Source organism: Drosophila elegans, unplaced genomic scaffold (assembly GCF_018152505.1).
Source record: "Drosophila elegans isolate 14027-0461.03 unplaced genomic scaffold, ASM1815250v1 contig_183, whole genome shotgun sequence".
NCBI lineage: Eukaryota > Metazoa > Arthropoda > Insecta > Diptera > Drosophilidae > Drosophila > Drosophila elegans.
The window spans coordinates 13,560,534-13,588,492 of record NW_024545550.1 but is presented as its reverse complement, the minus strand read 5'-3'; the positions used below and the strand labels follow the sequence as shown (position 1 = coordinate 13,588,492).

The window sequence follows — 27,959 nt, the reverse complement described above, 5'->3', positions numbered from 1 at the left end:
TTAATATAAAAATGTTACGAAAACGATGAACTAACATAAAAATAAATTCAGAGTGACCGTGGAAAAGTTTAACAAATATACTGAATCCGCGGTCGGACGCGTCTTTAACTTTTGGTATAAAATAGTAATTGTAATTATAGCAGAAAAACAGGAGAAGCGAGAGGCGAGAAGACGTGCTCAATCAACTGCGGTGCGTTGAAGAGAGAGAGTCGAAGTCGAAGTGAGTGCTGTGCCTGAGTGTGAGTGTGGTGATGTGAGCTGGAAGTGCAGCTGTCGCTTAAACAAATGAAAAGCATAAAAGGCCGCTGCCGGGGCTGATCGTCCGCCATTCATTGTCCTCCGGTGCGGAAAAACGTCGAAAACAGCCAAAACAACGAGTTAAATTGCACGTAGAATTATTTCCCAACGCAACGCAGCAACTCTACGCCCAAAAGTCGCCGGCGACGTGACGCCAACGCCGGCAGAGACGCCGTTCGCCGCGCCGCAACAAATGCAGCAAATGCGGGACCGAATTCAGCTGAATTTGCACAAACGCCTTGCTGACGCGGTGAAATGGGAGCATAAAAACCGAAAAACAACATTTATGTGCGAAATATTCGAAAACTTCGTTCCCAGTGCGATGTGTGTGTGTGTGTGTGTGTGTTCGAGCCGTGCAAGTGTGTTGCAGAACGAAGAGAGTGGGATAGGCAGAGCGAGAGGAGAGAAGGATGGCAGCGCTTATACCTGCTCCGAAACAAAAACCGAAAACTGAAACAAAAGTGTTTGTTGCAGTCTTCGGAAATGCAAACTGGTTAATGGTTAATTTCTACGTAACGCTATTTTTCCGCTAAATCGCTTATGGCCACACATTCTCTTAAGCCAGCTTCGGCCGTGGGCGAGGAGGGAAAGGTGGAGGGGAACCATTCCCCCCTCGCCCACGGTCGACGACGTTGGCTTAAGAAAATGTGTGGCCATATTTTTTCTCCTCCGTCTCCGTCTTTCATTCGCGCTCTCCCTTTTGAAACTCTCGCCGCGCGCTGTTCTCGCCGCCTCCGTTTTGTGCCGCACTTCCAAGATAAAGAACGCGAACGCGAGATAAATGCGAAATATTGTATCTTAGTGGCGACGAGACGAGCGAAACAACGTACTCATTTGTTCTCATCGATTTGTTTTGTCCGACAGAAAAGTTGAAGCCTAAAACCAAAAGCAAAAGCCTAGCCGCTGGATACAAATACCTACCACGCAATCCAGCCGCCAGACAAGGAATTAATAATTAACCGCCGCAGGGACTTAAACAGAGACAGCGAGAAGCGCCGCCAAAATGTCGGAAGAAGTAGATCGCAACGATCCGGAGCTCAAGTACCTCTCGGTGGAGCGCAACCAGTTCAACGATCCGGCCACTCAAGCCGAGTGGACACAGAAGCGTCTAGTGTGGGTGCCGCACGAGAACCAGGTGAGTCCGAGTCCGGTGCCCTTACCTGTGGAGGGAGTCAGGTCCTCCGCCACGATCTACCCAGGGTTTTTCCTCCCCGGCTGATTAAGAATGTGAACCACGCCCGAAACACTGAGTTACCTGACATAAACCCTATTGATAGCTCCTCTACATGAGCGTAAAAGCAACAGGAACAGCTACAGCTGTGGTCAACGTAATAGGTATAGATGGTTTTAGTTCTATTTTATTTTTGCAATTTCATAATTTTATAACGAATGCTTCTAAATGAATTAAGTGTTTTTAAAACGATTTATATTGAATTGACTATTTGCACTTTTTCTTTATATTTGATATTTAACTTTAGATCAGTCTGTAAAATAGAGCCAAAATAAAAGGAGCGATATTAATTTGACCGCAGTTGTACAAGTTCTAATCAATTTGCGCAGTGTTTGGATTTCTTATCGCCAGCACCTTTTCGAGCCACCCTGCTCACTCATCGATCGGGCATGAATCACGCATCGTTGTTCCGTTTATTTTTAATTTTTAACCGGGCCAACTTCTTTGAATTTTTCATTACTTTCGCACAGCCGTGATAAAATTGAGTAAACATCCGTTGATGCTGAATCATTCGTTTCTCCTGCGGTGAGGCTGAAATCACCGCACCGCATAGTGGGCCCGAATTTAACGGTTTACTTGGTCAAATCTGTTACTATTTGCTGCCAAGAGTCTTTGCCCAATGCTACCTATTTGCATGCAGACGCTCTCTGACTTACTGACTCATCTTTGAAGGAGAGGGCCAGTAGGAACGGTCACAGTTTCCACTGAGAGCGGGCCAAAACAAGTTTTTAATCTGGCCGGGTATTTGTGTGTTCGATTTGCGAACATACAGCCAAGCCAGCAAAGAGATTGGGCCAAGGCATCATTGGTTTCTGCGCCTACTCTTTGAGCAGAAAAACGATCGCGAAACTTTGGTCGGCTGGGTAAGTTCCCGCCAGATGATAACAAGCTGAATTGTTTTGCTAATTTGCCTTCTCGTCATTTGTTTGAAACGATTTCATTCAGGTGTCATTCAACTACATTCCTTAGACTTCATTTCAACCATAAACCCAAACAGATAAAATTAGCAGCCGGGTTTTCTTCCCTTAGCCCTGCCGGTGATTGCTTTATTTGCCAGAGATAATTCGGGGCCACAGAATGGTAGCACTTTTGGGTGACTTCATATAATAAAAGAAGCAACGAAAACAAAGGAAAACAACTTCAAATTTTTGTGTAATTACGCGATCACTTAAACAGACATTTACTTTGCAATAGAAAAAAGGCAGCGGCAAAGATAAAGCCAAGAAATAAACACGAAAATAACGAAACGAACGCAAACGCTCGATTGTCATGAGCAGTCCGTTGGACAGTGGGACTAGCGAACAGCCTCAGAGACGAAAAGTCTGAGAGACTGACACATAAGACAGGCGAGAAACGTAAAGAAATTTGCATATAGTATACGTTGTTGCTCCGCTGGAATGTCCCACAGATTCAGATACAGCTACATTTTAACGGCAACGGACCCGGCCAAAAGGGTATTCGCCATTTGTGTCAACACTCCGTTGGGCCGAACATTCCGCTTCGCTTCGTCTCCAGCAACTGTAACAACTTTGCGCAATGTAAGGGAATTCGCTGAATAATGGCAACGTCAGTCCACGTACGTGTTATCCAAATCCATTTATTCACTTGTGGATACACAGTGAAACCTTTTGTTGCTGGTTAGCTTTCGTTCAATTTTGTTTACTGATCAGCGATATTTTTCCAGGTCATGTGGGTTGCGTTTTGGTGCAATGACTCATCGTAGTATTTACCCAGAGAGAAGTTTGATAAATGACGACATTGGGATGGAGAATCAGAGTTGAAAATTTGTTTAGTTTTGTTTGGAAATGATCTTGGGATCTTAAGTGTATGCAAAATTCAGTATCTATAGTATTTATTCATATTAAATTTAAATCCAAATGCTCAAAAATTGGTAGTAAACATGGCGTCCTTATGCTGACATTTCTCCTCATATTTTGTCTTCTTCTTTACTTTTAAATCTGGTCTTATCTGACGTCTGTATAGGCATTCCCGTATGCCTGATCCCCCCGACCAATCTTAAAACTTTTTCATATTGTTAGCCAAATTGAAGTCGGTTTAACCTTCGTCATGCCCAGAGAATCGAATCGACTGTAACAAACGCTGATCATTTTGGGGTCTCTGCACACCCACACATGTGCCCGGTATCGTTTGTTGATATTCCAAAGCGTGTCTGTGTGTTTCTTGTATTTATAACCAACAGAAACCACTTTGGACTTTGTTTGTAACCACTCCCACTCCACTTCCCCGCCCTCGCTCTGCTGGGTTCTGGCGGAGATGCCTTTGCCGCGCGAGTTTGAGTGTTTTCTTTTCGGTTACGGCAACGACAAACGTAGCCAGCTTTTGACTCTCGTCCGTCCGGTTTACGGTCAACGAACCTGCTCCTCGTATCTCGTATCACGTATATGTAATATACGTTTCTTTCCCTCCCCACACATGCATATGCGTTGATCGATTAAGCGAAGAAATAAAATAAAAGAGTAACAAATTATAATGGCCATCCATCGTTCTTCTTGCTCGCACTCGAATTGTGGGATAAGAGGTTAGGGAGACCGGGAGACCTCTGCTCATTATTCGTTTCATATTTACATTTTCGGAATAGTGTAAACAAAAGAAGTTGGCAAAAAGCATTCTTTCCCAGAGAGTAAATAATGGGTGTAGAATCTACACTGTAGATATATCTTGGCATAGCCTATCAGTTTTATCTGGTTTGCTGGCTATTTGACGGATCCCTTGGTAAGTTCAAGGTTGCGATTTGGCAACCAAAAATATTCAGTTCCGAAAAGGGGAGCTCCCACACTTGACTTCTTCCCGCCTTTCCAACTTTCCTACTTAAATTCCTCCCCGATCATCATCATCATTGCCGCTCGCTTTGTTTGTAGGATTTTTATATTTTCTCTGGTTTCGCTCCATCGATTGCCCGGAATGCCCGAGATGCCGTTGAGCGAGAATCTGAGACTGATGACCTCATGTGCCACAACTCTTGTCTCCGCCTCCCGCTGCCTGCCTGAATAACTTTGGCTAATTTCCTTGGCTCGATAACTCCAATTCATCTCTTGCGGGGCATTCCATGATCGTGATTCATGGTCCGACTGGCGGAGTAGTTGCAGCATTTTCCGATTCGCCATATTTTTTGCTTCTTCTGCTGCTGTCGCTAAGCCTTGTATCTGGTGTGTCCAAACTGTCAAACGTTTTAACGTTCAAATGTTTTGCCAAGCTGACAACGGCTGCCCACAAATCAGACAAAAGACTGGGACGGGGGTGGTTCGTCGGAGAATGACTCTTGGCACAGCGAAAGAAGTCGAAATTGAGTAAATGGTTTCGCTAAGGAAGGCGGTTTGTGTGTAGATGATTTAACCTTATGTCTATCTTTCATTTCTGTAAACTTATCATATGGCCAAGCGAAAAAATTCGCCTTAGGGCATATTTTTAATAGTGTTGATTGCACGCTTGACTGTTGGGCATTTACATGCTCCAAATGGTTTCATATCCGTCATATCCGCTCGAGAATAACGACTTTGTTATGGCTGTTTATCCCTGATACCGGAAAAGCGCAAAGATAACACAGTCAGCAGCAGCATATAGCTAAAGTGAGAAGGAGCACTACAACGCGGGTTTTCCGAAACTGATCGCTGGGGCGTGTGCGTGTTTAACTTAATGGACCCGGTCTGGCCTGGGATGCGTTGCAGATGCTCCTGCTGCCCCGGTTGTTGGTCTTAATGCATTTCTTGTTGGCAGCGGCGGCACTTCACTCTACCCTTTAATGACTGAATTACGGATTGCCCTGATTTGATTAATGTCAATGCGCCGCGTGCAGCATGCAGCGTGCGTCAAGCTCCCTGCTCCCCATTGTTGTTGTTTCACTTGACTTCTAATTGAAGCTGTTTGCCTGTTGCTGCAGCTTTTCCGAGTTGTTTGTGTATGATTGAATTTCATGGTTCTTTTGTAAAGGGAAATTCCGTAGTCTCGGTAGTGAATCACACTTAGTAGTTTTATTCGGTTATTGCTTATTACGATCGAAAACCGAATTTTGTGATGCATACTGAAATCATGCACAACCGAATCCGCGCCTTGAACTTGTTACGGATCATGGGACGCAGGGGCGGTTGGGGAAGTGCCAGACATGCGGACAGACAGTTGCATCTGCCTCCCGTTGTTCTGTTTGCTCGGTTTGCTCGGTTTTTGTTCATTCTGGCTGGGCCACTTGAATTGGTGCAGTTTTTCCCTACACATTTCACTTGCCAGCGAAAGGGCGGAGACTGAGTGACTCTTCTTCTGGCGCTTGACTCATGCAGCGTTGTTGCACTTGTTATGTTTATCGCCTACCCGCTGAGTTAAAAAAAAAGAAAACACACACACACAATCTGCATTTTGCATAACTTATCCCATCCTGTACCACTTAAAGCATACTTTTACAAATATTGCATCCGTAACTAACCCATTCTTCCTTCTTTACAGGGCTTCGTGGCCGCCAGTATTAAGCGGGAGCATGGCGACGAGGTCGAGGTGGAACTGGCCGAGACCGGTAAACGGGTGATGATCCTACGCGACGATATACAGAAGATGAATCCGCCAAAGTTCGACAAAGTCGAGGACATGGCCGAGCTGACGTGCCTGAACGAGGCCTCCGTTTTGCACAACATTAAGGACAGATACTACTCTGGCCTGATCTATGTAAGTACCTTAAATTATATTTAATTCTCTTTTGCTTATAGTTTGAATATGTGAAACCCTAAAGCCATCTCCCAATCCTGCTGTGCATTCGTCCCAGGTCGAATGATTTCTAAAAGTTTACTTACTTTTTTGACTCCTACTATTCGCCCACATTCGTTGTTAATTGGCATGCCAAAAGCGTGTTGGTCAGAAAAAAAATGTAATTTTTGGATTTAATGAGAAACGAATTTCAAGACCGGCATTTAAATGTGGGGCCGTAATTTTAATCATCTACTCTGCGCTCTTCTCCCTCTCATTCTCTTTTATTTCTTTCTTATATAAATCATTAAATTATTGCCTGCAACTGAAGCTCTCAATTGATATCGGTTTATCTGATTAACATTTATTTCCCCAAAAATGAGGATGGATTAGTAGACAAATTTCAAATTATCGACCTGATAAATTAATTTAAAATGCCTTAAGCTAATTAGTCTAATGTCTTTTAGCTTGAGCACTTTTATTTTTCATAAATAACCAGATACATTTGTAAAACCGTTTGCGGATTTCTGAAAAAGTCATCGTTTGCTCTTGGCCCCACTATATTTTAACTCTGACAACATATTGCTAGGGAATGTTGCTCCACTACTTATCTTCAGCTGTGGGTGTCTATTTGCTTTGATTCTCCGTTTCTTCCTACTGTTATTCGCCGCCATGTGGCAGGTTCGTTGCGGCTTCTCTTTTTATTGTACAGCAAATTATGTGCCTCTTTTTACATATTTTATGTATTGCGGCTGCTACTTATCGCAGTCTTTCTCTCTCTCGCTTTGGGAGTTTTAATTTAATGCCCAAACTGTTGCTGCCGCTTTTTGATGTGGGCGCGAACGGTTTTTAATTTGTTTATGTTGTTGTTGGTCGGCTATGCTTCAGCGCACTTAGCATTGTCGTTGTATCTGCCGCTGCTGTTGTTGTTGTTGCCCAAATTCGTGCGCCGCTTTGCCGTTTACACAACCCCGCCACACACTCATCTTGCCTCTCTTTCTATCTCTTACCACGGCTTGTCCCATTTAATTCGTTCGCCAATTGTTGCTGACGCGCTCTGCCCGCTAACTTGTTGCACGGTGCTGTGCTGGGCTGTCTTGTGGGGGCTGCACTTAACGGCATAATTATTATAATTTGGTGACATTTAATTCGATTTTAAATTTCATTTGAATTAATTTGCCTGGCAGCTGCCGACTGCCGGTAGCTTGTAGCTTAATTAATATGCGTCGACAAGAAGAATGACTTACACGCACACACACACGAACACTCATGGCGACTAGCTCATGGATATATGTATGCAAATCAAGTTGTCAACACCTCAGCAACAGCTGAAAAAAAACAAGTATCGCAGCAAATATGGCCAATTTGTTAAAAACGAAAATGTTTGGCCTACTGATTTGAGCGGAAACTGTTTCGAATCATAGGCCAAAGTTTTGCACCCAAATCAATAAATCAGCAATGATTTATTCATGTAAAAACATTTTTCAAAACACATTTATTATTGTAGTATAATATACATAGTTTCTTTCTTCGTTTCTCCGATTAATATTAAAATTTTACAAAAACAATCCTTCAAAGAATTGCTAATACAGATGTAGTTCAATTACAAATATCTCCAAAATTAATGTACATAAAAATTAAATGTCAGATAGGAAATTATGTAATATTTTTAAATATTTTTTTGATTGGACATGACCACCCGCCTTGTCCTGCTGATGCGCCTGATTACAAGTGAAATGGGGTTTTAAATTTTCATTAAAACATTTGCATTCTGCCTCTGTTGTTGCTGCAATTAATTGATTTATGTCCACCGGGTGACTGGGTGCAATTGCTCAAAGGCAGAATGTGTTCAGCGATATTACGTTTGCATTCCGCTCAGCAGTTTTGGCAGCCAAAAGAACTTGACAACGCATCGGCGATCGAGAGAAAATTACGTTAGCGCCTTGGCAGCTGCCAGCTGGTGCTATCTTAATTCCCTTTCGGTCTTTACTATCTTTGAGATGCGCTAATTGAAATGGCAGTCTGAATTAAACAGAACGGCGTATTAATATGGGATTGCCGGGCACTATTTTCCTTGGCTAGATTTAAATAGCGACAGCAAATAAGTCACATGAAGCGTGCTCTTTGTGGCAAATAAATTATGTTTTTCGCATATCAGTTGAGCAATTTGTTGGCACCTGAAGGAGGTGGAATGGGTGGAAGATAGAAGTGTCTTTAGGCATTTAATTAACAAAAGAGGCGCCACAGTTGGTTTTGCTTTTTGTTTTTTATGTAGCTAATTTGAGTGGTGTCTTACTTTAAATGGCTTACACTGCCTATCGACACCGAATTTTCTTCTGTTGATCTTTCTTGAAACCTTATTGATAGGCATTACTCGTCTGCCGTGACTGGCCTTCTTCCTTTTCGCCACTCCCCCAGATACAAATAAATGCCAGCGTAAATTATTTACCTTAATTTGAATAAATTTCATGATTTGTCTTATCCGCTGACCATATAAGGCGATATATCAGTGCAGGTTTCAGTGATTAATGACGTCCCCTGTACGAATTGTTCAAGTATTCACCAGGATAATGAGTAAAAGCAGAATAAAAACAGTGATTCAAAAACGTTCGGAGCAAATCTCAACGCGAGTCAGGGCCACTTCTAAATGTTTGCCAAAAACAGCTTGACACACGCACTCATACACGGGCAATGTGGCTGATTGGCAAGACGTGATTTTAATGTTGATTTCGGGCCCTGTGATTCACTCCTCCTCCCCTTCACATCACCCTCACAGACCCCTACGAGTTCAAGAGATTTTCTCAACTATGATTTTTACCTGCGCTACTTTCCATTTGGATCTGTGTGGGCTGCCTTACACTTCCCCACCTCCTTCGAGATACTTTTGCGCGCTGCTGTGAAGTTCGCAGCATTCGCATCTAATGTTTGGCCAGATATTTAAATGGTACAACAAATAGCATAAGCCGCATACTTAGTGCCCACGCCGAAGTCTCGGTCCCAATCGCAATCGCAGTTATGTAGGCAGCCGCTCGATAGATACCACCACCACAACGGATTCGGATTCGGAGCACAGATACAGCGGCGGTGCAGATACATGCGTTTGCTATTTAAGGTGCTGACCAACTTTAAAGCACATGTCTTTTAGATAGCCAAACGAGCGTGTGTGTGTGAGTTTGGGCAACAGTAACTAGGCCACTGAACATCAGTGGCCGGTTTCTAAGGCAGTCGATAGCCCAAGCCTCACTTGTTATGCAGCTTGAGAATGAATGATTTTAGGCCTGAAAAATCATCAAATGGTTCTAATGTCCTTAATATGTATATGTATATGCAGAGAAGTTTGGAGTAGGTTCTCTACTATGACTGTAGATTTGGCTTTGTTGTTTCAGGAATCCTAAGCTAACCCCTTATTTGTTTAATACAAAGACTTATATTATAAACTTTATTCTTTTAGACATATTCCGGTCTATTCTGCGTTGTGGTCAATCCGTACAAGAAACTTCCGATCTACACCGAAAAGATAATGGAACGGTATAAGGGCATAAAGCGACACGAAGTGCCTCCGCACGTATTTGCAATAACGGATAGTGCCTATAGAAACATGTTGGGTGGTAAGTATCTCAGTCTCTGCACTTACTTTCCTTTTCCGCTTCAGCTGCACACAGATATTGGAGTTGAAATGCGAACATTATCAGCTGCGCTTCTTGTTTTCTTTTGTGCGCGATTTCAGGTCGCTATCGGAAATTCCATTCTCCACATAAACAAGCGAATTTTTTACCCAGACCGAGCTGATAAGATAACCCATGGCAAAGTTTACTCTTGGGCAGAGTATTTCCACGAATCGCGTTAGAGAGGGGTCCACATATGACACATTTTGCAGAAATAACTCCATGGAGCTGCATTAGCATTTCCAGTTGCAAAAATTAGCAGTGAATCATCTGCAAATGTGTTCCTGTCCCCCGAATGACTGCCTCTCTTCTAATCATAAACTGGTTTCCTTTTTCGGCTTGCATTTTGAAATGCGATTTTTTTTGATTTCCTTTTCACTGATTTTGCTTTTTTCACTGTTTTGGCTTCAGTGAGTTTCGATGGTTTGCATGTCCGATCCAAGCGTAACGTCGAGACTGGAGATGACTCACGTGGTGGGGGCTCCAGCACAGCAGAGACTTCAGCTCGAGGCCGGCGTATCTTATAGTGGCTGTATCTATGGGTTCCTACATGTGTGTGTTTCCCCTGCTTGGGTTTGGTTAACTAATATTGCGTATACGTGTCATTACCATATTTGGATCTAAAACTGAACCCGGCTCTGCTTGGACAGCAGGCAACTTTGTTTGCCCCATCATCATCTTTGTTGTAGCTCTGAAAATGTTCAAACAAATCGTCACCTCACTCAGGCTCACCATATTTGACGCTTAATAAATTTTTGTTTATGCACATTTGGCTGATTGTATTTCCTCGGAATATATTTTTTGAGAAGTTTGCTTTACAGCGACACCCCTTAAGGAGTGGCAGTTCCTTTGATTTATTTCACTGGCCTTAAGTAATCTTAGCCCAGCGCCATCGCCTCTGACTCCATTGCCCTGAAACACGCACCGCAATCGGATCCAAAGCGCTCTAAAGACTGTGGAGCTGGACAATCGCCGCACACCTTAATCTGTTCGGGCTTCTTTAGTTGTTTCCCCAACTCGTAGCAATCGCAAATCTCGCAACTCCGTCCAACTGCATTTTTTATGGCATTCCATTCCACGCTCATAATGTGCCAATGTCATACGACTCTTGTTCATGATAAAATGGCACGCCTTGACTTTGAGTGTATTTATGTGGTATATATTTAAGTGCATGCTTATATATACAACAGGGTAAGGTTTGCCATTGGACAGATGTTTTGCATGTCTGTGTTTTGTCAGTTGTTTCAATCAGGAGTTTATTTTGGGAGTGGAGTAGTTCTGTGTACGACACTTGTCAAAAATTATGATCTTAAAAAAAATTCAAGTATATAGTTTGCGGGTGGAATTTCTTAATCGTCTAGTTTCAAACCGTTCTTTGGAAAATAGATCAAATTTGGCCGAGCCGTTGAATAAATTGCTCATAATCTAACTGAATTGCAAGGATTGCGTAAGCCTTTTCATAGCTGTTTTTAAATGATCGAAATGCCTTTTCTATTCACTTAACCACTACATTTTTTAAAACCAAGACACAAAAAACCAATGAATAATTCCCATAAAACGGCGTGTTCAGATATATATTTCAGCCCATTTATGGTCGGATATTGAATGTATGTATAAATACGCGACCGGCTTTATCCATAATAATAAATAAGTACGGGGTCGTGATGTTGAAGCTGTGTGGAACGGGCTTCTCAAAATCTATGGCAATCAGAGTGGATATATCTAACTTGCCGTTGCTCTGCCTGTGTTTGTGGTTAGCTCAATGCTGGATCGTATGACGAGGCTGCCATTTGGCGGGGTGATCTAGGGGTGCAGTGCAAATCTAGATCGCTTTATTCTTGATGGGATTGTTGGCGCCATATCAATAGCTATGAACAACAGCAATTTACTGCTGCTGCCTGTTGCTGTACGTATCTCTTAGATACGCAGGCTGAAATCAACAGTTTTTGTTTTCATTTTCAATTGATGTATGTCTCTTTTTTTCTCCTGCTCCCAACCACTCTATGCTTCACTTTGCTGTGTTTTTGGCTTTGTTTTTGCCCGCATGAATTTGGGTCAACAGAAACTTTGAGCTGAGCTTGGCTTTTTTAATTTTAATTTCATATTCGGTGGGTCAGCCACATTGTTGCGTTAATGAAGTGTGTCAATTGCCCAATTCTTCTCGCGTATGCCCTGCTCACTCACTCCTTTCCCTCTTTCTTCTTTGCAGATCGCGAAGACCAATCGATTTTGTGTACTGGCGAATCGGGTGCTGGCAAGACGGAGAACACCAAGAAGGTCATCCAATTTCTGGCTTATGTGGCAGCCTCCAAGCCCAAGGGCTCGGGTGCGGTAAGTGCAAAAGCGCAGAACCAACAATGCGTTCATCTAAGAATCGATGCAAATGCAAAGCTGTATCCACCAGTGTGGGAGGGTGCGTTGGAGACACCCGCCATAGCGATTCAGTTCCATATGGCTTTTGAGTGTGGAAAATGCTTATTAAACTCACATTAAAGACACGCGAGCCCGACAGTTGTTATTTTTTGGTATTGTAATTAATTAGACATACTACGTTCGCGGGAGATAAACGACGCTTACATAAACACGTTATATGTTTATCGTCGGCAAAGTGTCTTTAATACGCCTTCGAAACTTTGACTTCTTCGTGGGAGTGTGCAGTTCAATCTATTTTGTCTCTAGTAACCAAGAGCATTAAGTATACATGGGTGAGCAAAGCTAATTTTTCGATGGCGAAATATTTTGCATAGTTTTCGAACAACAATCGATCTGGATTCTATATCCATTAGCAGAGCTATTAGAATTTGAAAAAGTTCCAAGCAGATGCACAGTTTAAAAACCCTCATCTGATGCTCCCCATGTGGTATATGATTGAGGGTTACGATTGAATATTTGGTTGGTTGATCACTTGGCTGGTTTATGTGCTTTAATGGGGGAACCGAGGAACACTTCATTAATCAAGAGCTATAGTTGCTGACAAATTTTGTCATTTACAGCAATAAAATAAACACCATAAAAAAAGAAGGGAGAATTGAAATTAAATTGCAGAGGAGAGCAGACAATTGGTAAAGCACTGTTTTTTTTTTCTTTTTCTTTTTTTTTTTGACTTGCTCAGTCAATCCTTTTAGGAACAAACAAGTTGTTCTTGAGCTCCAAACACACTTTTCGTTATGTTTAACGCGTTTACTGCCTTATATGAGCCTAAAGCTGAGGCTGCGACTAAAGTTGACTTTGCTGCTGCGAACGTGATAAGCTGCAAATATACATAAGAAGTCTCTAGATACACGAAAAAAATAAGCCTCCAAATCGTTAAACATGCAGAGTTAAACAAATATAGTAGGTAGACAGATGTTCTAAGCAACGATTATACTTCTTACCTTAGTAAGTTACATAGTTATTGGTAAAATGTTTGAACTCAGGTATTACCTCTGAAACCATGTCCCAAAAATAGACGCTAACGATAGATGATATATCGTCAAGGCAAACAAAAACGACTGCACTGAATCATCGGAAGTTGTTGCTAATGTAATTGAAATAAATGAAAATTGGTTGGTTTGATTATAAATTAGTGAGTGTTAGCGAAACTCTTTATCAGCCATAGATAAGAAACGCGATAAGAAGAACCGAAAAACCAAAGAAAAACAATGATATAACTTTGCATTTGTTTAAAATCATTTTTTGGCTGTTTTCCACTCAAAGTTCAGTTGTTTTTAAATATTATTTGCGTGATGCTAGGGATAAGGCAATATACAAATTTATTTACTTCTAATATATTTTATTATTTATCTATTGATCTTATTTATTTTCATGTCCTACCACACATACACACCTCTATGCCACACCACACACCTATAAATACACGCACACACACCCTGTACATTGGACTTTGGTTGTTGTCTTCACTTTCAACTACATATGTTTATATAACTTGTATATATATAATCTGTAAAAAACGCTGCCAAAAATCACAATCGATCCAAATATCCGACAACCAAACCAAAATCGTACCTCAACACCTCCAATCAACTGACAACAACTCCAACAGGTGCCGCATCCTGCCGTGCTCATTGTAAGTATTTGTGGACTGACAGAGAATATTATCCCAAACTTTGTGTTCTGAAATTAACCCTATATTTATTAACCCTCTTCAATGTTTGATTTACTTTAATTTTTGTCCCCTGATTACTTCTGTTCCCAAAACTATTTCTGTTTTCCCCAACTGTGTTGCTTTCGCATTTCATCAACTGTGACCTTAATCTTAGTATTAACCCTCTCCAAATGAATTCTTCCCCCTCTTCGTTTTATCTCCCTTGTTTTCGTCCCACCCAAGCCAACACTCATCTACCCAATCTCATCTCTCTGATCCGATCTGCTCTGCTCCTTCTTTGTACTACATATGCCAACGCAATTTTAGAGTAGTCATCAAGAAACCTTTGCGGTAAAGTATGCTCAACGTCCATCAATCCCTAACATAAAATAATCATTTTGCTGTATAAGTATAAGTATATACATTTTATTTTGTAGCCATATAGTTTGATATGTATATATGATTTCAAGACTTGATAGACCAAAGCGCGTGAATGATGCGAGTCCTCGAGAAAGACCTAAATATCCATCCCTTTTCCCATAACCCCATTCCTACCTCATTGCAGAACTTCTCGGTCAACACAAACAAATACATAAGGGTTAAGATTATGGCCCAAGGACAGAATCAGTCTGTCGAGGTTACAAGTGGATTGAAGATGGTGGAAGTTAATTCCAATTATCCAGAGGTAAAGTCTGGATGAAGTCACTGCGCCGGCATTGATCGTGAGAAGCTGTAGGAGATCGTCCAGTGTTCATTGTCCTTCGTTTGCCTTGGCTTTGGGCTTCTTGCTGCATGTTTTCGTAGACTAATCTTATCTAGATGTGTATATAATTTGTGTTGCTTGTGATGTCACTGTACTTGTCCCCAGACTGTTTATATGTTTAGACTGCTTTCGTGTAATTTTTTGACTAACCCCAACTTTTCAAATCGTTAAACACATATACTTTTCATAATCGCATTTATCTTTAAACAGGGCGAGCTGGAACAACAGCTGCTGCAGGCCAATCCCATACTGGAAGCCTTTGGCAACGCCAAGACCGTCAAGAACGACAACTCTTCGCGATTCGTAAGTAGTGCCTTAACCTTCACCGAAAGATTCCCTTTTATCGTTTACCACTTTGCAGGGAAAATTCATTCGCATAAATTTCGATGCCTCAGGCTTCATCTCGGGGGCCAACATCGAAACCTATTTGCTGGAGAAGTCGCGTGCCATTCGTCAAGCGAAGGACGAACGAACATTCCATATTTTCTACCAGTTGCTGGCGGGCGCCACGCCGGAGCAGCGCGAAAAGTTCATACTCGATGACGTCAAATCGTATGCATTCCTGTCGAACGGTAGCCTTCCTGTGCCCGGCGTGGACGACTACGCCGAGTTCCAGGCAACGGTCAAGTCGATGAACATCATGGGCATGACCTCCGAGGACTTTAATTCTATTTTCCGGATCGTGAGCGCTGTACTGCTGTTCGGCAGCATGAAGTTCCGCCAGGAGCGCAACAACGACCAGGCCACTCTCCCGGACAACACGGTGGCCCAGAAGATCGCGCATTTGCTTGGCCTTAGTGTGACCGACATGACTCGGGCCTTCCTCACGCCACGCATCAAAGTGGGTCGCGATTTCGTTACGAAAGCCCAGACAAAGGAGCAGGTGGAGTTTGCCGTGGAGGCCATTGCCAAGGCGTGCTACGAACGAATGTTCAAGTGGCTGGTGAACCGCATCAACCGTTCCCTGGACCGCACTAAGCGCCAGGGAGCCTCGTTCATCGGCATTCTTGACATGGCAGGCTTCGAAATCTTTGAGCTCAACTCCTTTGAACAGTTGTGCATCAACTACACCAACGAGAAACTGCAGCAGCTCTTTAACCACACCATGTTCATCCTGGAGCAGGAGGAGTACCAGCGCGAGGGTATCGAGTGGAAGTTTATCGACTTCGGACTGGACTTGCAGCCCACCATCGACCTAATCGATAAGCCCGGCGGCATCATGGCCCTGCTGGATGAGGAGTGCTGGTTCCCCAAAGCCACCGACAAGACGTTCGTCGACAAGCTGGTTTCGGCCCACTCCATGCACCCAAAATTCATGAAGACCGACTTCCGCGGAGTGGCCGACTTTGCCATCGTGCACTACGCCGGCCGCGTTGATTACTCCGCGGCCAAATGGTTAATGAAGAACATGGATCCGTTGAACGAGAACATTGTGTCTTTGCTGCAGGGCTCGCAGGATCCGTTCGTGGTGAACATTTGGAAGGATGCGGAGATCGTTGGCATGGCACAGCAGGCCCTGACTGATACCCAGTTCGGGGCCCGCACCCGCAAGGGCATGTTCCGCACCGTGTCGCATTTATACAAGGAGCAGCTAGCCAAGTTGATGGACACGCTGCGCAACACGAACCCGAACTTTGTGCGCTGTATCATACCGAACCACGAGAAGCGCGCCGGCAAGATCGATGCTCCCTTGGTGCTCGACCAGTTGCGTTGCAACGGCGTGCTCGAGGGCATTCGCATCTGCCGCCAGGGCTTCCCCAATCGCATACCCTTCCAGGAGTTCCGCCAACGCTACGAACTGCTCACGCCCAACGTGATTCCCAAGGGTTTCATGGACGGCAAGAAGGCCTGTGAGAAAATGATTCAGGCTCTGGAGCTGGACTCGAACCTGTATCGAGTGGGCCAGTCGAAGATCTTCTTCCGCGCTGGGGTCCTCGCTCATTTGGAGGAGGAGCGTGATTTCAAGATCTCCGACCTAATCGTCAACTTCCAGGCCTTCTGCCGTGGCTTCCTCGCGCGCCGCAACTACCAGAAGCGCTTGCAGCAGCTTAACGCCATTCGTATCATACAGCGCAACTGCGCCGCCTACCTTAAGCTTCGCAACTGGCAGTGGTGGCGTCTCTACACAAAAGTTAAGCCTCTGTTGGAAGTGACTAAGCAGGAGGAGAAGCTCGTCCAGAAGGAGGATGAGCTGAAGCAGGTGCGCGAGAAGCTTGACACTCTGGCCAAAAACACTCAGGAGTACGAGCGCAAGTACCAGCAGGCTTTGGTGGAAAAAACGACTCTTGCGGAGCAGCTGCAAGCCGAGATAGAACTGTGCGCCGAAGCCGAGGAATCACGTTCCCGACTGATGGCGCGCAAGCAGGAGTTGGAGGACATGATGCAGGAGCTGGAGACGCGCATCGAAGAAGAAGAGGAGCGAGTCCTGGCCCTAGGAGGAGAGAAAAAGAAATTGGAGCTGAATATCCAAGATTTGGAGGAGCAGCTGGAGGAAGAAGAGGCAGCCCGCCAAAAATTACAGCTGGAGAAGGTTCAGCTTGACGCCAAGATTAAGAAGCACGAAGAAGATCTCGCCCTTACAGACGACCAGAACCAAAAGCTTCTAAAGGAGAAGAAGCTGCTGGAGGAGCGCGCCAACGATCTATCCCAGACACTCGCCGAGGAGGAGGAGAAGGCCAAACATCTGGCCAAGCTGAAGGCCAAACACGAGGCCACCATAGCGGAGCTTGAGGAACGCATGCACAAAGATCAGCAGCAGCGACAGGAGTCCGATAGATCCAAGCGGAAGATCGAGACCGAAGTTGCCGATCTCAAGGAGCAACTCAATGAACGCCGCGTCCAGGTGGAAGAGATGCAGGCGCAGTTGGCCAAGCGCGAGGAGGAACTCACCCAAACTCTGTTGCGCATCGACGAGGAGTCCGCCACCAAGGCCACCGCTCAGAAAGCCCAGCGCGAGTTGGAGTCACAGCTGGCCGAGATTCAAGAAGATCTAGAGGCCGAGAAAGCGGCACGTGCAAAGGCGGAGAAGGTGAGGCGTGACCTTAGCGAAGAACTTGAAGCCCTCAAGAATGAGTTGCTTGATTCCCTGGACACCACAGCCGGTAAGATTAAATAAGTTCCTATCAATCTAACATGTTCTCATTTAAATACGATTTAAAATCAATTTGTTTTCGACAAACAGCCCAGCAGGAACTGCGCTCTAAGCGCGAACAAGAGTTAGCCACACTTAAGAAATCGCTCGAAGAGGAGACTGTCAATCATGAGAGCGTCTTAGCCGACATGCGGCATAAGCACTCGCAAGAGCTTAACGGGATCAACGACCAGCTTGAGAACCTGCGCAAAGCCAAGACCGTCCTCGAAAAGGCCAAGGGTACATTGGAGGCGGAGAACGCGGATCTGGCCACTGAACTGCGCAGCGTCAACAGCTCCCGGCAAGAGAATGATCGCCGTCGCAAGCAGGCCGAGTCGCAAATCGCTGAGTTGCAGGTAAATTCGCATTAAGCTAATGAAAAATACGTATTCGTCTCGGAGCAAGCACTTACCTATCTAAACAATCTCCAGGTAAAACTAGCTGAGATTGAACGTGCCCGATCGGAACTGCAAGAGAAGTGCACAAAACTGCAGCAGGAGGCAGAGAACATTACGAACCAGCTAGAGGAGGCTGAACTGAAGGCCTCAGCCGCCGTGAAGTCTGCGAGCAACATGGAATCACAGCTCACAGAAGCCCAGCAGCTGCTGGAGGAGGAAACGCGTCAGAAACTTGGCCTGAGCTCCAAGCTACGTCAGATTGAATCCGAAAAGGAGGCGCTACAAGAACAGCTTGAGGAGGATGATGAAGCCAAGCGCAACTACGAACGCAAACTGGCTGAGGTCACTGCTCAGATGCAGGAGATTAAGAAGAAGGCAGAGGAAGACGCGGATTTGGCCAAGGAATTGGAGGAGGGCAAAAAGCGGCTTAACAAGGACCTCGAGGCCTTGGAGCGACAGGTCAAGGAATTAATTGCTCAGAATGACCGCCTTGATAAAAGCAAAAAGAAGATTCAGTCGGAGCTGGAAGATGCCACTATTGAACTGGAGGCGCAACGCACGAAGGTGAGTCTTTATTTTCTCATTAAAAAAAATATTAGCTGATGCAAATAAATATGTTCTTGGTCAGGTGCTCGAATTGGAGAAGAAACAAAAGAACTTCGACAAGATCCTTGCCGAGGAGAAAGCCATATCAGAACAGATTGCCCAGGAGCGCGATACTGCCGAGCGGGAGGCGCGTGAAAAGGAAACCAAGGTGCTGTCGGTTTCCCGCGAGCTGGACGAAGCCTTCGATAAGATTGAAGACCTCGAGAACAAGCGGAAGACCCTCCAAAACGAGCTTGATGACCTGGCCAACACACAGGGCACCGCCGACAAGAACGTCCACGAACTGGAGAAGGCGAAGCGGGCGCTGGAGTCTCAGTTGGCCGAGCTGAAAGCACAAAACGAGGAGCTCGAGGACGATCTGCAGCTAACCGAGGATGCTAAGCTACGATTGGAGGTCAACATGCAGGCACTGCGCTCCCAGTTTGAACGCGACCTGTTGGCTAAGGAGGAGGGCGCCGAGGAAAAGAGGCGCGGCCTCGTCAAACAGCTGCGGGATCTTGAGACCGAGTTGGACGAGGAACGTAAACAACGCACGGCCGCTGTGGCGTCAAAGAAGAAGCTTGAGGGAGACCTGAAGGAGATCGAGACAACCATGGAAATGCATAACAAGGTGAAGGAGGATGCGTTGAAGCACGCAAAGAAGCTGCAAGCACAAGTCAAGGATGCCCTGCGCGACGCCGAGGAGGCCAAGGCCGCTAAGGAGGAACTGCAGGCACTGAGCAAGGAGGCCGAGCGCAAGGTCAAAGCCCTGGAGGCCGAAGTTCTACAGCTGACCGAGGATCTGGCCAGCTCAGAGCGGGCGCGCCGTGCTGCTGAAACTGAGCGAGACGAACTGGCCGAGGAAATTGCCAATAATGCCAGCAAGGGCTCCCTGATGATCGACGAAAAGCGCCGATTGGAGGCTCGCATCGCCACTCTCGAGGAGGAGCTGGAAGAGGAACAGTCCAACTCAGAGGTGCTGTTGGATCGCAGCCGCAAGGCGCAACTGCAGATTGAGCAGTTGACCACCGAGCTGGCCAACGAGAAGTCCAACTCGCAGAAGAACGAAAACGGTCGAGCCCTGCTCGAACGCCAGAACAAGGAGCTGAAGGCCAAGCTTGCCGAAATCGAAACGGCGCAGCGCACCAAGGTGAAGGCCACTATCGCTACGCTCGAGGCTAAGATTGCCAACCTCGAGGAGCAGCTGGAGAACGAGGGCAAGGAGCGGCTGTTGCAGCAGAAGGCCAACCGCAAGATGGACAAGAAGATCAAGGAGCTTACGATGAACATCGAGGACGAACGGCGACATGTCGACCAGCACAAGGAGCAAATGGATAAGGTAATTGGAGGTAAAGTGAATTTTAGAGATCATGTTAAACGTCTTGTTGGCTTTTACAGCTGAATAGCCGCATTAAACTGCTTAAGCGTAACCTGGATGAAACCGAGGAGGAGCTGCAAAAGGAGAAGACGCAGAAGCGCAAGTACCAGCGTGAGTGCGAAGACATGATCGAATCGCAGGAAGCCATGAATCGTGAGATTAACTCACTCAAAACGAAACTACGGTGAGTCGTGGCCTAGGCCACTATTTCAGGGCGGGAGGATCCTTAGGTGTCTCTCAGGGTTGCCCTTATGATTATTGTTTGAAATTTATCTTTGGTTTAAGCTCCATACAAGTGGCCGAGACCGAAAAGGCAAAGGCGTATTCGCCCAAAAAGGATGCTGCACTCATTATGAATTGTGAGGGTCTGCATTAGGTTTCGTTTCGCTTCGATTCGCTTGGTTTCCTTCGCGTAGGCTGTAAGTGCTGCTGTTCGCCATGCTCCTTAGAACCAATGAATGTCAACCGAACCGAACCCAGCAACCAAACCATCGTCTTCTTTCTGCATGTTAGGAACAGAACACACCAGTCCAAATGTGCGAACATGTGTTGTACCTCCAACTACCTCAACAATAGATCTTAGTCCTTAAACTCACAAACCGTACCCATGTTTTGATTTATCTGTTGACCCCTGCACTGCACGTTCACTAGGAATATGCAAGCCCAGATACTAATTGTTTTTCTTCGTTTTTCCCAAACCACTTTCTAGACGCACCGGCGGCATGGGTCTCAGCTCCAGCCGGCTCACGGGCACACCTTCATCAAAGCGCGCAGGAGGCGGAGGGGGCGGCGGCGGCGACGACTCATCGGTGCAGGATGAATCACTAGATGGAGAGGATTCAGGCAATTGACGCGTTAATTATTAGATGAAGATAAAGATAAAGCGGAGGAAGAAGGTGAAGATGAAGCAAAATAAACGATTATATTTAATGTTTCTTTTATATAATTTCTCTGTTATTTTTTATATAAACTATTATACATACTTAAATTAAAACGTAAACAAACGAAACCAACATTTTTATAACGACAAAACGTAAACATAAAACAAAACAAAAAAATAATGTTGTAAACACACTCCCACTCCATACAAAACCTAAACACATAAGAAACCTTCCATCCCTCGAATGTCTGCGCATTAAGGCAGCCAACGAAATAAAATTAAAATTATACAATACAAAAATCAACCAAGAAACGTATTAACTCTGATCTACACAAACCTTCAAAATTAATTATGGACATGCAAAATCAGCAGGACACTCATTCCCACATTTTTTAATAACCTAAAATAGAACCCATAGAAGTAATATATGCAAAATGTAATTCATGCATTTAACAACTAAAATGGTTTTCAAACAGAAACAGATCAGAAAAGAAAATCATCTGTTGAACACGCAACTAACATACGAATTTCGTTTTTGTTTAGAACTAAAACAATAAAATATTTGCTACATGAAACTGATCTTTCTTTGGGCAGCAACAAAAAAGCGTGGTAAAATTGATGAGGACCCGTTAAAGAAAAAAATGTACGATACCGCCCGAGTGTTTAAAGCTTAAACGTGGCATAAGGTAAAAAAAACCAAAATGAATAGTATGAACAATTTATTAAACGTTTTTCATATATATACATCAAATGACTACATATTAAAGGTAACTGGCGACTCTGCAGACTTAAGTTTAAGAACTATTCTATAATAAGCACTGACAAATTCGAAAATCTCATAAAAGTTTCAACAACTTCCCCCTTCCCGCCCATAACTAACTAACTAATGGCACAATTCGATCACATGGCAAACGCTGCTCGATGGTTGCTGCTCCCTTGCCCTGGAACCGGCGCCGGAACGGGCATGTCGATGTGGTGCACCACGACGATTTCTCCGTTTAGTGCCTCCAGCTCAGCGGAAGACTTGCTCTCTTCGAGCTGCTCTTCCCGCCTGCTATTCATGTAGTATACTACGGCTACGATCAGGCTGAACAATGTCACCGATATGAGCAGTGTGCCGTACTTGAGAGTCTGCTGAATGGCATTCAGGCCAAAGGTACTCAAGTACAACTTATGGAGAACCTCCTCGGAGAAGTCACCCGAGGTGATCTCGATCCACATCAGCGGAAGAATGGTGGTGTTCCTCAGCCGAGCGCCCTGATCTAAAACAAGACGAATATTAATACAGCTCCAAGGAAAGTATTGATCCCTCGCTTGATCTTACTTCTTAGTATTGGCGTCTTGTCCAACATAATGTTGATCTGGACGCGTGAGGCTCCGCTAATGGGGAATCCGAATCGAGGATGGATGTCTGCATAGGTCTGATGAATGTCTGCGTCTGGCTTGATGCCATCAAAGTCCTTGTATAGCACCGGATCGCCGGTGAAGAAGTGCGGGAATGAGGGAAAGATGGGTGCGTCCCCGTAGCACTTGGTGGCGTTGATCACTCCGCTGGGCAGGCACAGCTCCGTGTTCTGGCAGTAGCACTGGTTCGCAGGATTTTCATCGGGATGGGCGAATACATCCATTGGCGTCCGGTAGCGCAGAACATCGATGTCGTTGTAGATGGTCACCTCCTTTTCAAAATTTAGTGGCACTTTGCGGCACAGGACCTGGAGGAACACATTCACAGTACTGCGATCCTGCAGCAAATGCGGTGAGAACATCGATGGTTCGGAGCCGTCGATGCGGTTGCACTCCTCCCCCTCCCAGTAGTCCAACTGGGGCATTCCATTGAACTGGGTGATGACGCTGAACTTAGTGATGTCGTCCTCGCCCGTGTTGAGCTGCACGGAGTCCACGCTGGTTCCGTTGCGCTAATTAGAGAACTTTTTAATACCCTGACGAGTAATCCCCTTGCTCTACTTACAGTCATCAGAAGGCCAAAGCGCCGCCTGCCTTTGCCCAGGGACTTTAGTTTGATGATGCTGTCTTCATAACCCCATAGGAAATCGAAGGCTGTTAGGTTCTTAAAGAGCGGCTCCTGGTATTGATTGATAATGCTGGTAACAAATAATCGTTCGAGTGCCTTCATGCGCTTAACAGGTCCGGCCGCAGAGATTAGGGGCACATTGGGCACCCTTAGCACCTCGTGTTCCCCAACAGACGACTTCTCCGGCAAGAACTTGTACGACTTGCGGTCCTGAAAATCATTTGTTTAAGCTATGGCTATAGCTGTTTTAGATAAGGAGACTTACCCTAAAGCTAACCGTGAAGTTCTTGTTAAAGGAGACTTCATCTTTGATAGTGTGTTCTTGGTAGGTGAGTGGTCCCACATCCACGACCTTTATTTTATCAGCCCGACCTGCCAAGTAGTCGTCGATGTTGGGGTAATGAAAGATGTGTGCCTTTAGCAACGTATCGTAATTGGGGTCGGGGTTCAGCCAACTGTTGGCGGTCTCCGAGTTCTCGGCTAAAATAAGGTTCTGTGGATCGGTCCGGAATGGTGAAATCATGGCACAAAAGGAGGCGTTAAAGACTTACCTCCAGCATGGTGTTGTTGTAGTATTCGGTGAACCACATTACAAAGAATCCGGTCACCGTGATTACAAAGAGCAGAAACATTACGCCGAGCACTGTAAAAGTCGAAGCGGATTAGTACCAGGGTTGTCCAGAGTGCTCTACTCACATATCAGGGTTCCGATGTCCTTGGACGTCGGTTCGCGGTTTTGAGCCTGATTGCGCAGGCCCAAGGCCTCCAGAATCATTTGCAGCACAGTAGGCTTCTCGGATCCGTTCGTCTGGCCGTAGCCTCCGAAGTTTCCCGTGCCCACCCCGCTCCTCGTGGAGTTCAGTGTGAGTGATTTGGTTATTTGTGGTGGCACTGTGCGATCGGATTCTTGACTAGGAGGCAAGGTCACCTCAGGGTCTGTGGCGCGTGGCATTGTACTGTGACTGTGGGGTCTGATAGTCTCACGTCCTGAGCTTAAAAAAACAGTAAATGCTGTAACGATGCGTTCTTATCATTCTCTTACTATGTTGTTGTGCTCGGTTTTGAAAGCCAGATTGTGATTTTAACTTTCCGACATTTATGTAATGTGCCTTATGGCTTAGTTGCAAATCCGAATCTTATTCATTCATCAATTTGTATAGAATGTTATCTGATAAATGCAAAACACGTGGCGCAACAAAGGGCCATGTTTGACGTGATTATAAGCTTATCAGAGTCGTCTATATACGTTGGAAACTGGGGTTCAATGAACACATAACAAAAGACTAACGGCTCCAGGGCACCTAAGTTAATTAGCACCAATTCATGAATACCTTTTATAGCACAATAATAATAATAATTTTAATGGATCAATTATTCAAGCATTAAAAACGCCTTTAATTTACTTCGATCAAGCCCGACGGACAGATTTTTAACCAAGCGTTTACAGACGATTCCACGAACTAATCGGGGTTTTAATTCCGAGAGCCTTCGATGCTCCAGCGCTGGCTGGTTCTGCCCGTGCTGAATTCAAAGTTCAGCCATATGTACTCTAGTCTTATCAGCTGCTCCTACAAGTCTATATGCTTGGTACATACTTACTAGTCGTTAATTCATTATTAAATAGAAACAACAACCTATTTATCAGTATGTGCACTATATGTATAGAGTTAAGCTTTGGCAACCATGGGGCTCGGATTCGCCAACTTTGAAATCGGGTCAACGGCTTTAGATAAGGCGCAACCTAAGGTTTAATATTTTACAACACTAAGCGCGATCCAAATTAGATTATTAATGATTTGAGATTGGCCTTAATGTTAGTTAATTTTTAATGTGATAGGATTTTAGGAACCCTGCTTAGCACTCAAAATGCTTTATTGTTCTGCCAGGTATTGAATTCTATTTAGGCGCAATTACATTTTTGAAAATTTTTTGTGTTAATTTTTAATGTGACAAGGCAAGAGCTTGTAGTTTTTTTCGTAAACCTACATATGTATGTATGTTAAATCTTTAGTCTTATTCGTAAGCCCAAGACCAAAAGGTATTGTTAATGCTTTTCCCTTGCTACTTACTTTTATAGCTCTCCGATTCGTTGGTGACTGTGCTCCCCCGAATCAGTTGCAGAAAAGTGGCATTGACTGATAACGGGATGCGGGTTGGTCGGCCAGGGGCGTGTGGGTGGAATTGGTCGGTAGAGCGTGGAGAGAGAGAGAGAGAGAGCGATCTCGGGCAGCATGCACTTGAAATGAGCTTTGCGGGACCAGCTGATTTTTGGTGGGCCAGGCCAAACGTGCGCGCCACAATGGAAGACCTCTCTCACAGTTTCGAACTCGAACTGCACCCACACGCTTATCTATCGCGCACTCTCTCGCTGTTTACTACTCGGCTGGCGGCTGGCTCCTCTGCTTTGCACTTTCGATGACTGCCAAACATTTGGCGTCTTAATTAACAAATTCGTCGTGTTTACGCTGCCTGAACACAGTCGTGTTGAGTGGCCGCTTTACTTTATTGGTTTTATTTTTTTTTGGCTCTCGTCCCGCTCCCCTGTTAATAGACGCTTCTCCTGGATGCACTACCTTTGTATCTATGCTGCGACAGACTCGTTTTGTATCTGGTGTCTGGCGCTGGTGTATCTGAGTATCTGTGTCTCTCTGTTCCGTTCTTTTGTTGTTGCCTTGTGTTCTTTGTTCGTCTGCTTCTTTGTTTTGTCGTCGTCTCTTTTGTGGGCTCGATCGCAATGGCTGTTGTTGTTATTGTTGTTGTTGTTGTTATAGCTGCAGCTGAAGTCGTCGTTGTAGTTGCGATTAGAGCTAGAGCTGGTTTTCCACCCGAAGTGGACTTTTCCTGCCCAGCTGTTACTTGCGTGGATTTGTTTGCCCACTTCGGCCAATTCCAGTGAACAACAACAATTAAAGACGACGGACTGCCCGTGCGGAATTTGTTTATCTAGGCACGGAGAGTGGCCCACTGCCACCGGTTGGTTGATCCACTTGCCAGTTGTTGGCCGCGATTAGCTACATACTCGTACTCGGGCCTGCCCACGCACTATCTGGCAGGCAACCCTATTGAACCGATTAGATTTCGACCGTTTCGCGTCGATCTTCGCGGGGATTAGAGAGCGGGTTTGGCCTGGAACTGGGACTGGTTCTCCGCTGGACTGGACTGTGCGTACTGCCCACCAAACAAGTTATTACTACGACGTCGGAATCGGACGGAATCAGTTCGAGCTGAGCACTGCCAGCAGCGCAGTCGCTCCTCTTTCCTCAATCTTCGCCGTCGCAGTCGCCGCCGCTGCTTCAACCGACGCAGTGATAAGCGGTCGCTGCGGTCAGCTATGATGATTGGAGCTGGACGGGCTAGCGCCGACTGCGCTGCCGAGGAATCGGGATCTCTTGTTTACTACGTAGCAGCTTTGTGCGTGCCCACGAGACAAAGTGCAAACTTAATCGTCGTCGAGACAAAGAAGCCACTCAGCACAGATTGAAGAAGCTGCATCATCCCGCCAGCTGATCGCTCCGCTCCAGCTCCGACCGCGTATCATTACTATCGAGTTAGACTGTCTTCATTGTTGCCACCGGTGGGGGTCCAGAAACAGGCTTTATTGTTTTGATCACTGTGAGAATAGTATGCCCTGAACACCTTTAAAAAACAAACCAAAAATTAACCTTTTTTAATTTCATTTTTAATTTATTTTCTTTAGATAAGAGAGTCCGGGAGTAAATTAACATATCAAATAACCTGTTTTTAAAAAATTTAATAGATTTTATTTTAATTTGAGTTGTGTTTTCCCTTGGCTATGTTGCTTTCCGTCAATAAACACCGATCTTTTTATACCCTTGCAGAGGGCCGACCTTAGCGCTATATTCCCATTTGAACCACCGGAATATTAAAAAAAAAAATGAAAAACAAAATTTAACTTCTCAATTTTTGAATTCTTTAAAAAAATTTTAAGAACACAGTAATGGTTTGAAATTTCATAATTACGATTTTTATTTTATTAAACTCGGAAAACGATTTCACATTGAGCTAAACATATTTAAGACATACACACATATAAATCGAAACATAGATGTTTTAAAGAGTATTTAATTTTGGCAGTAGATGCAAGGGTATATTAACTTCGGCTTGCTGAACTTTGCTTTCTTTCTTGTTTTTGTTTGTTTCCAGACTTTAATATTTCACCACATGTTTTAGAAGTTTTTGTTCCAACGTTTTCTTAGTGTAGGCAGATGCAGATGCAAAGTACCCCACCCATAGTCTATTTATAGGAGTGCGCTGTCGCCAAAACAATTTAATTATCACTTAAGTACTTTAAGTACCCTTCAAACATGGGCCTGCATTTGGTTTACATAAGCAATTAACGGCGGATAAAGGCAATCCGCCGAGTGCATGGATACAGAAGGTGCTCTCACATTTTCTGCTTAAATATCGCAATTCTTGAAAACGTTCTTATTTAGACTGTCTTATCGCGCCTCTTCTTAGTTCTTGAGCTAGCAGAAAGGCTGGAAGATCGCAAATTCCCCCGCCGGAGTCGTGTTATTGAACCTCCAGCCTGAGTACTGAGCATTTATCAGTTCAGTCAAGAGTTTACAATCAATTCGCTGTGTTAAGCTGTCCCTGCCTAGTGCCCACATCATCGTGTTTCGCATCAGCGCGCTGATAGCCCCCCGAACTTTTTGTTTTCCTCAAAACGGATGACGATGACGCGGATGGGTCTTCAATAGCTCAATCTGTCGTGCTAGTTAATAGCCTCTCAATACTGATGAGCTGCCTGAAATATTTACCTGTGCACTTCCATTTTTGCGATCTAAACTCCATAGTGCTCAGTCC

The 27,959-nt window shown here is 44.8% G+C and overlaps 2 protein-coding genes and 2 long non-coding RNA genes across 7 annotated transcripts; 3 read left to right on the top strand and 1 right to left on the bottom strand.

Annotated features, from left to right (window-relative positions):
• Positions 1 to 117: 117 nt before the first annotated feature.
• On the top strand, positions 118 to 21,675 carry LOC108141310 (myosin heavy chain, non-muscle). Of its 2 annotated transcripts, XM_017264575.2 has the most exons (14): positions 118 to 220; positions 1,162 to 1,432; positions 5,984 to 6,199; positions 9,669 to 9,825; positions 12,092 to 12,213; positions 13,925 to 13,948; positions 14,294 to 14,317; positions 14,940 to 15,032; positions 15,091 to 17,830; positions 17,911 to 18,215; positions 18,291 to 18,821; positions 18,886 to 20,181; positions 20,241 to 20,404; positions 20,930 to 21,675. In XM_017264575.2, the coding sequence occupies exons 2-14, from the start codon at positions 1,301 to 1,303 to the stop codon at positions 21,069 to 21,071; spliced, it is 5,946 nt and encodes a 1,981-aa protein (XP_017120064.1). In that variant the 5' UTR covers positions 118 to 220; positions 1,162 to 1,300; the 3' UTR covers positions 21,072 to 21,675. The 2 variants fall into 2 exon arrangements, with proteins under 2 accessions (XP_017120064.1, XP_017120065.1); XM_017264576.2 differs by lacking the exon at positions 14,294 to 14,317.
• Positions 1,968 to 3,458, top strand: LOC121466856. Its single transcript, XR_005977022.1, has 2 exons — positions 1,968 to 3,104; positions 3,213 to 3,458. It is a non-coding gene; the product is annotated as an uncharacterized LOC121466856 (long non-coding RNA).
• On the top strand, positions 11,244 to 12,080 carry LOC108141318. Its single transcript, XR_001774228.2, has 3 exons — positions 11,244 to 11,489; positions 11,535 to 11,788; positions 11,945 to 12,080. It is a non-coding gene; the product is annotated as an uncharacterized LOC108141318 (long non-coding RNA).
• A 131-nt stretch (positions 21,676 to 21,806) lies between the features above and the next one.
• On the bottom strand, positions 21,807 to 26,339 carry LOC108141311 (scavenger receptor class B member 1). 3 transcript variants are annotated; one of them, XM_017264579.2, is made up of 7 exons: positions 25,202 to 26,339; positions 23,829 to 24,143; positions 23,684 to 23,775; positions 23,398 to 23,625; positions 23,070 to 23,342; positions 22,425 to 23,016; positions 21,807 to 22,362 (listed from the first exon to the last, which is right to left on the bottom strand). In XM_017264579.2, exons 2-7 carry the CDS (start codon positions 24,082 to 24,084, stop codon positions 22,001 to 22,003), a joined length of 1,803 nt encoding a protein of 600 aa, XP_017120068.1. In that variant the 5' UTR covers positions 24,085 to 24,143; positions 25,202 to 26,339; the 3' UTR covers positions 21,807 to 22,000. The 3 variants fall into 3 exon arrangements, with proteins under 3 accessions (XP_017120068.1, XP_017120067.1, XP_017120069.1); XM_017264578.2 differs by having other exon boundaries at positions 23,829 to 24,124; XM_017264580.2 differs by having other exon boundaries at positions 23,829 to 24,119.
• Between the last annotated feature and the right edge of the window lie 1,620 nt (positions 26,340 to 27,959).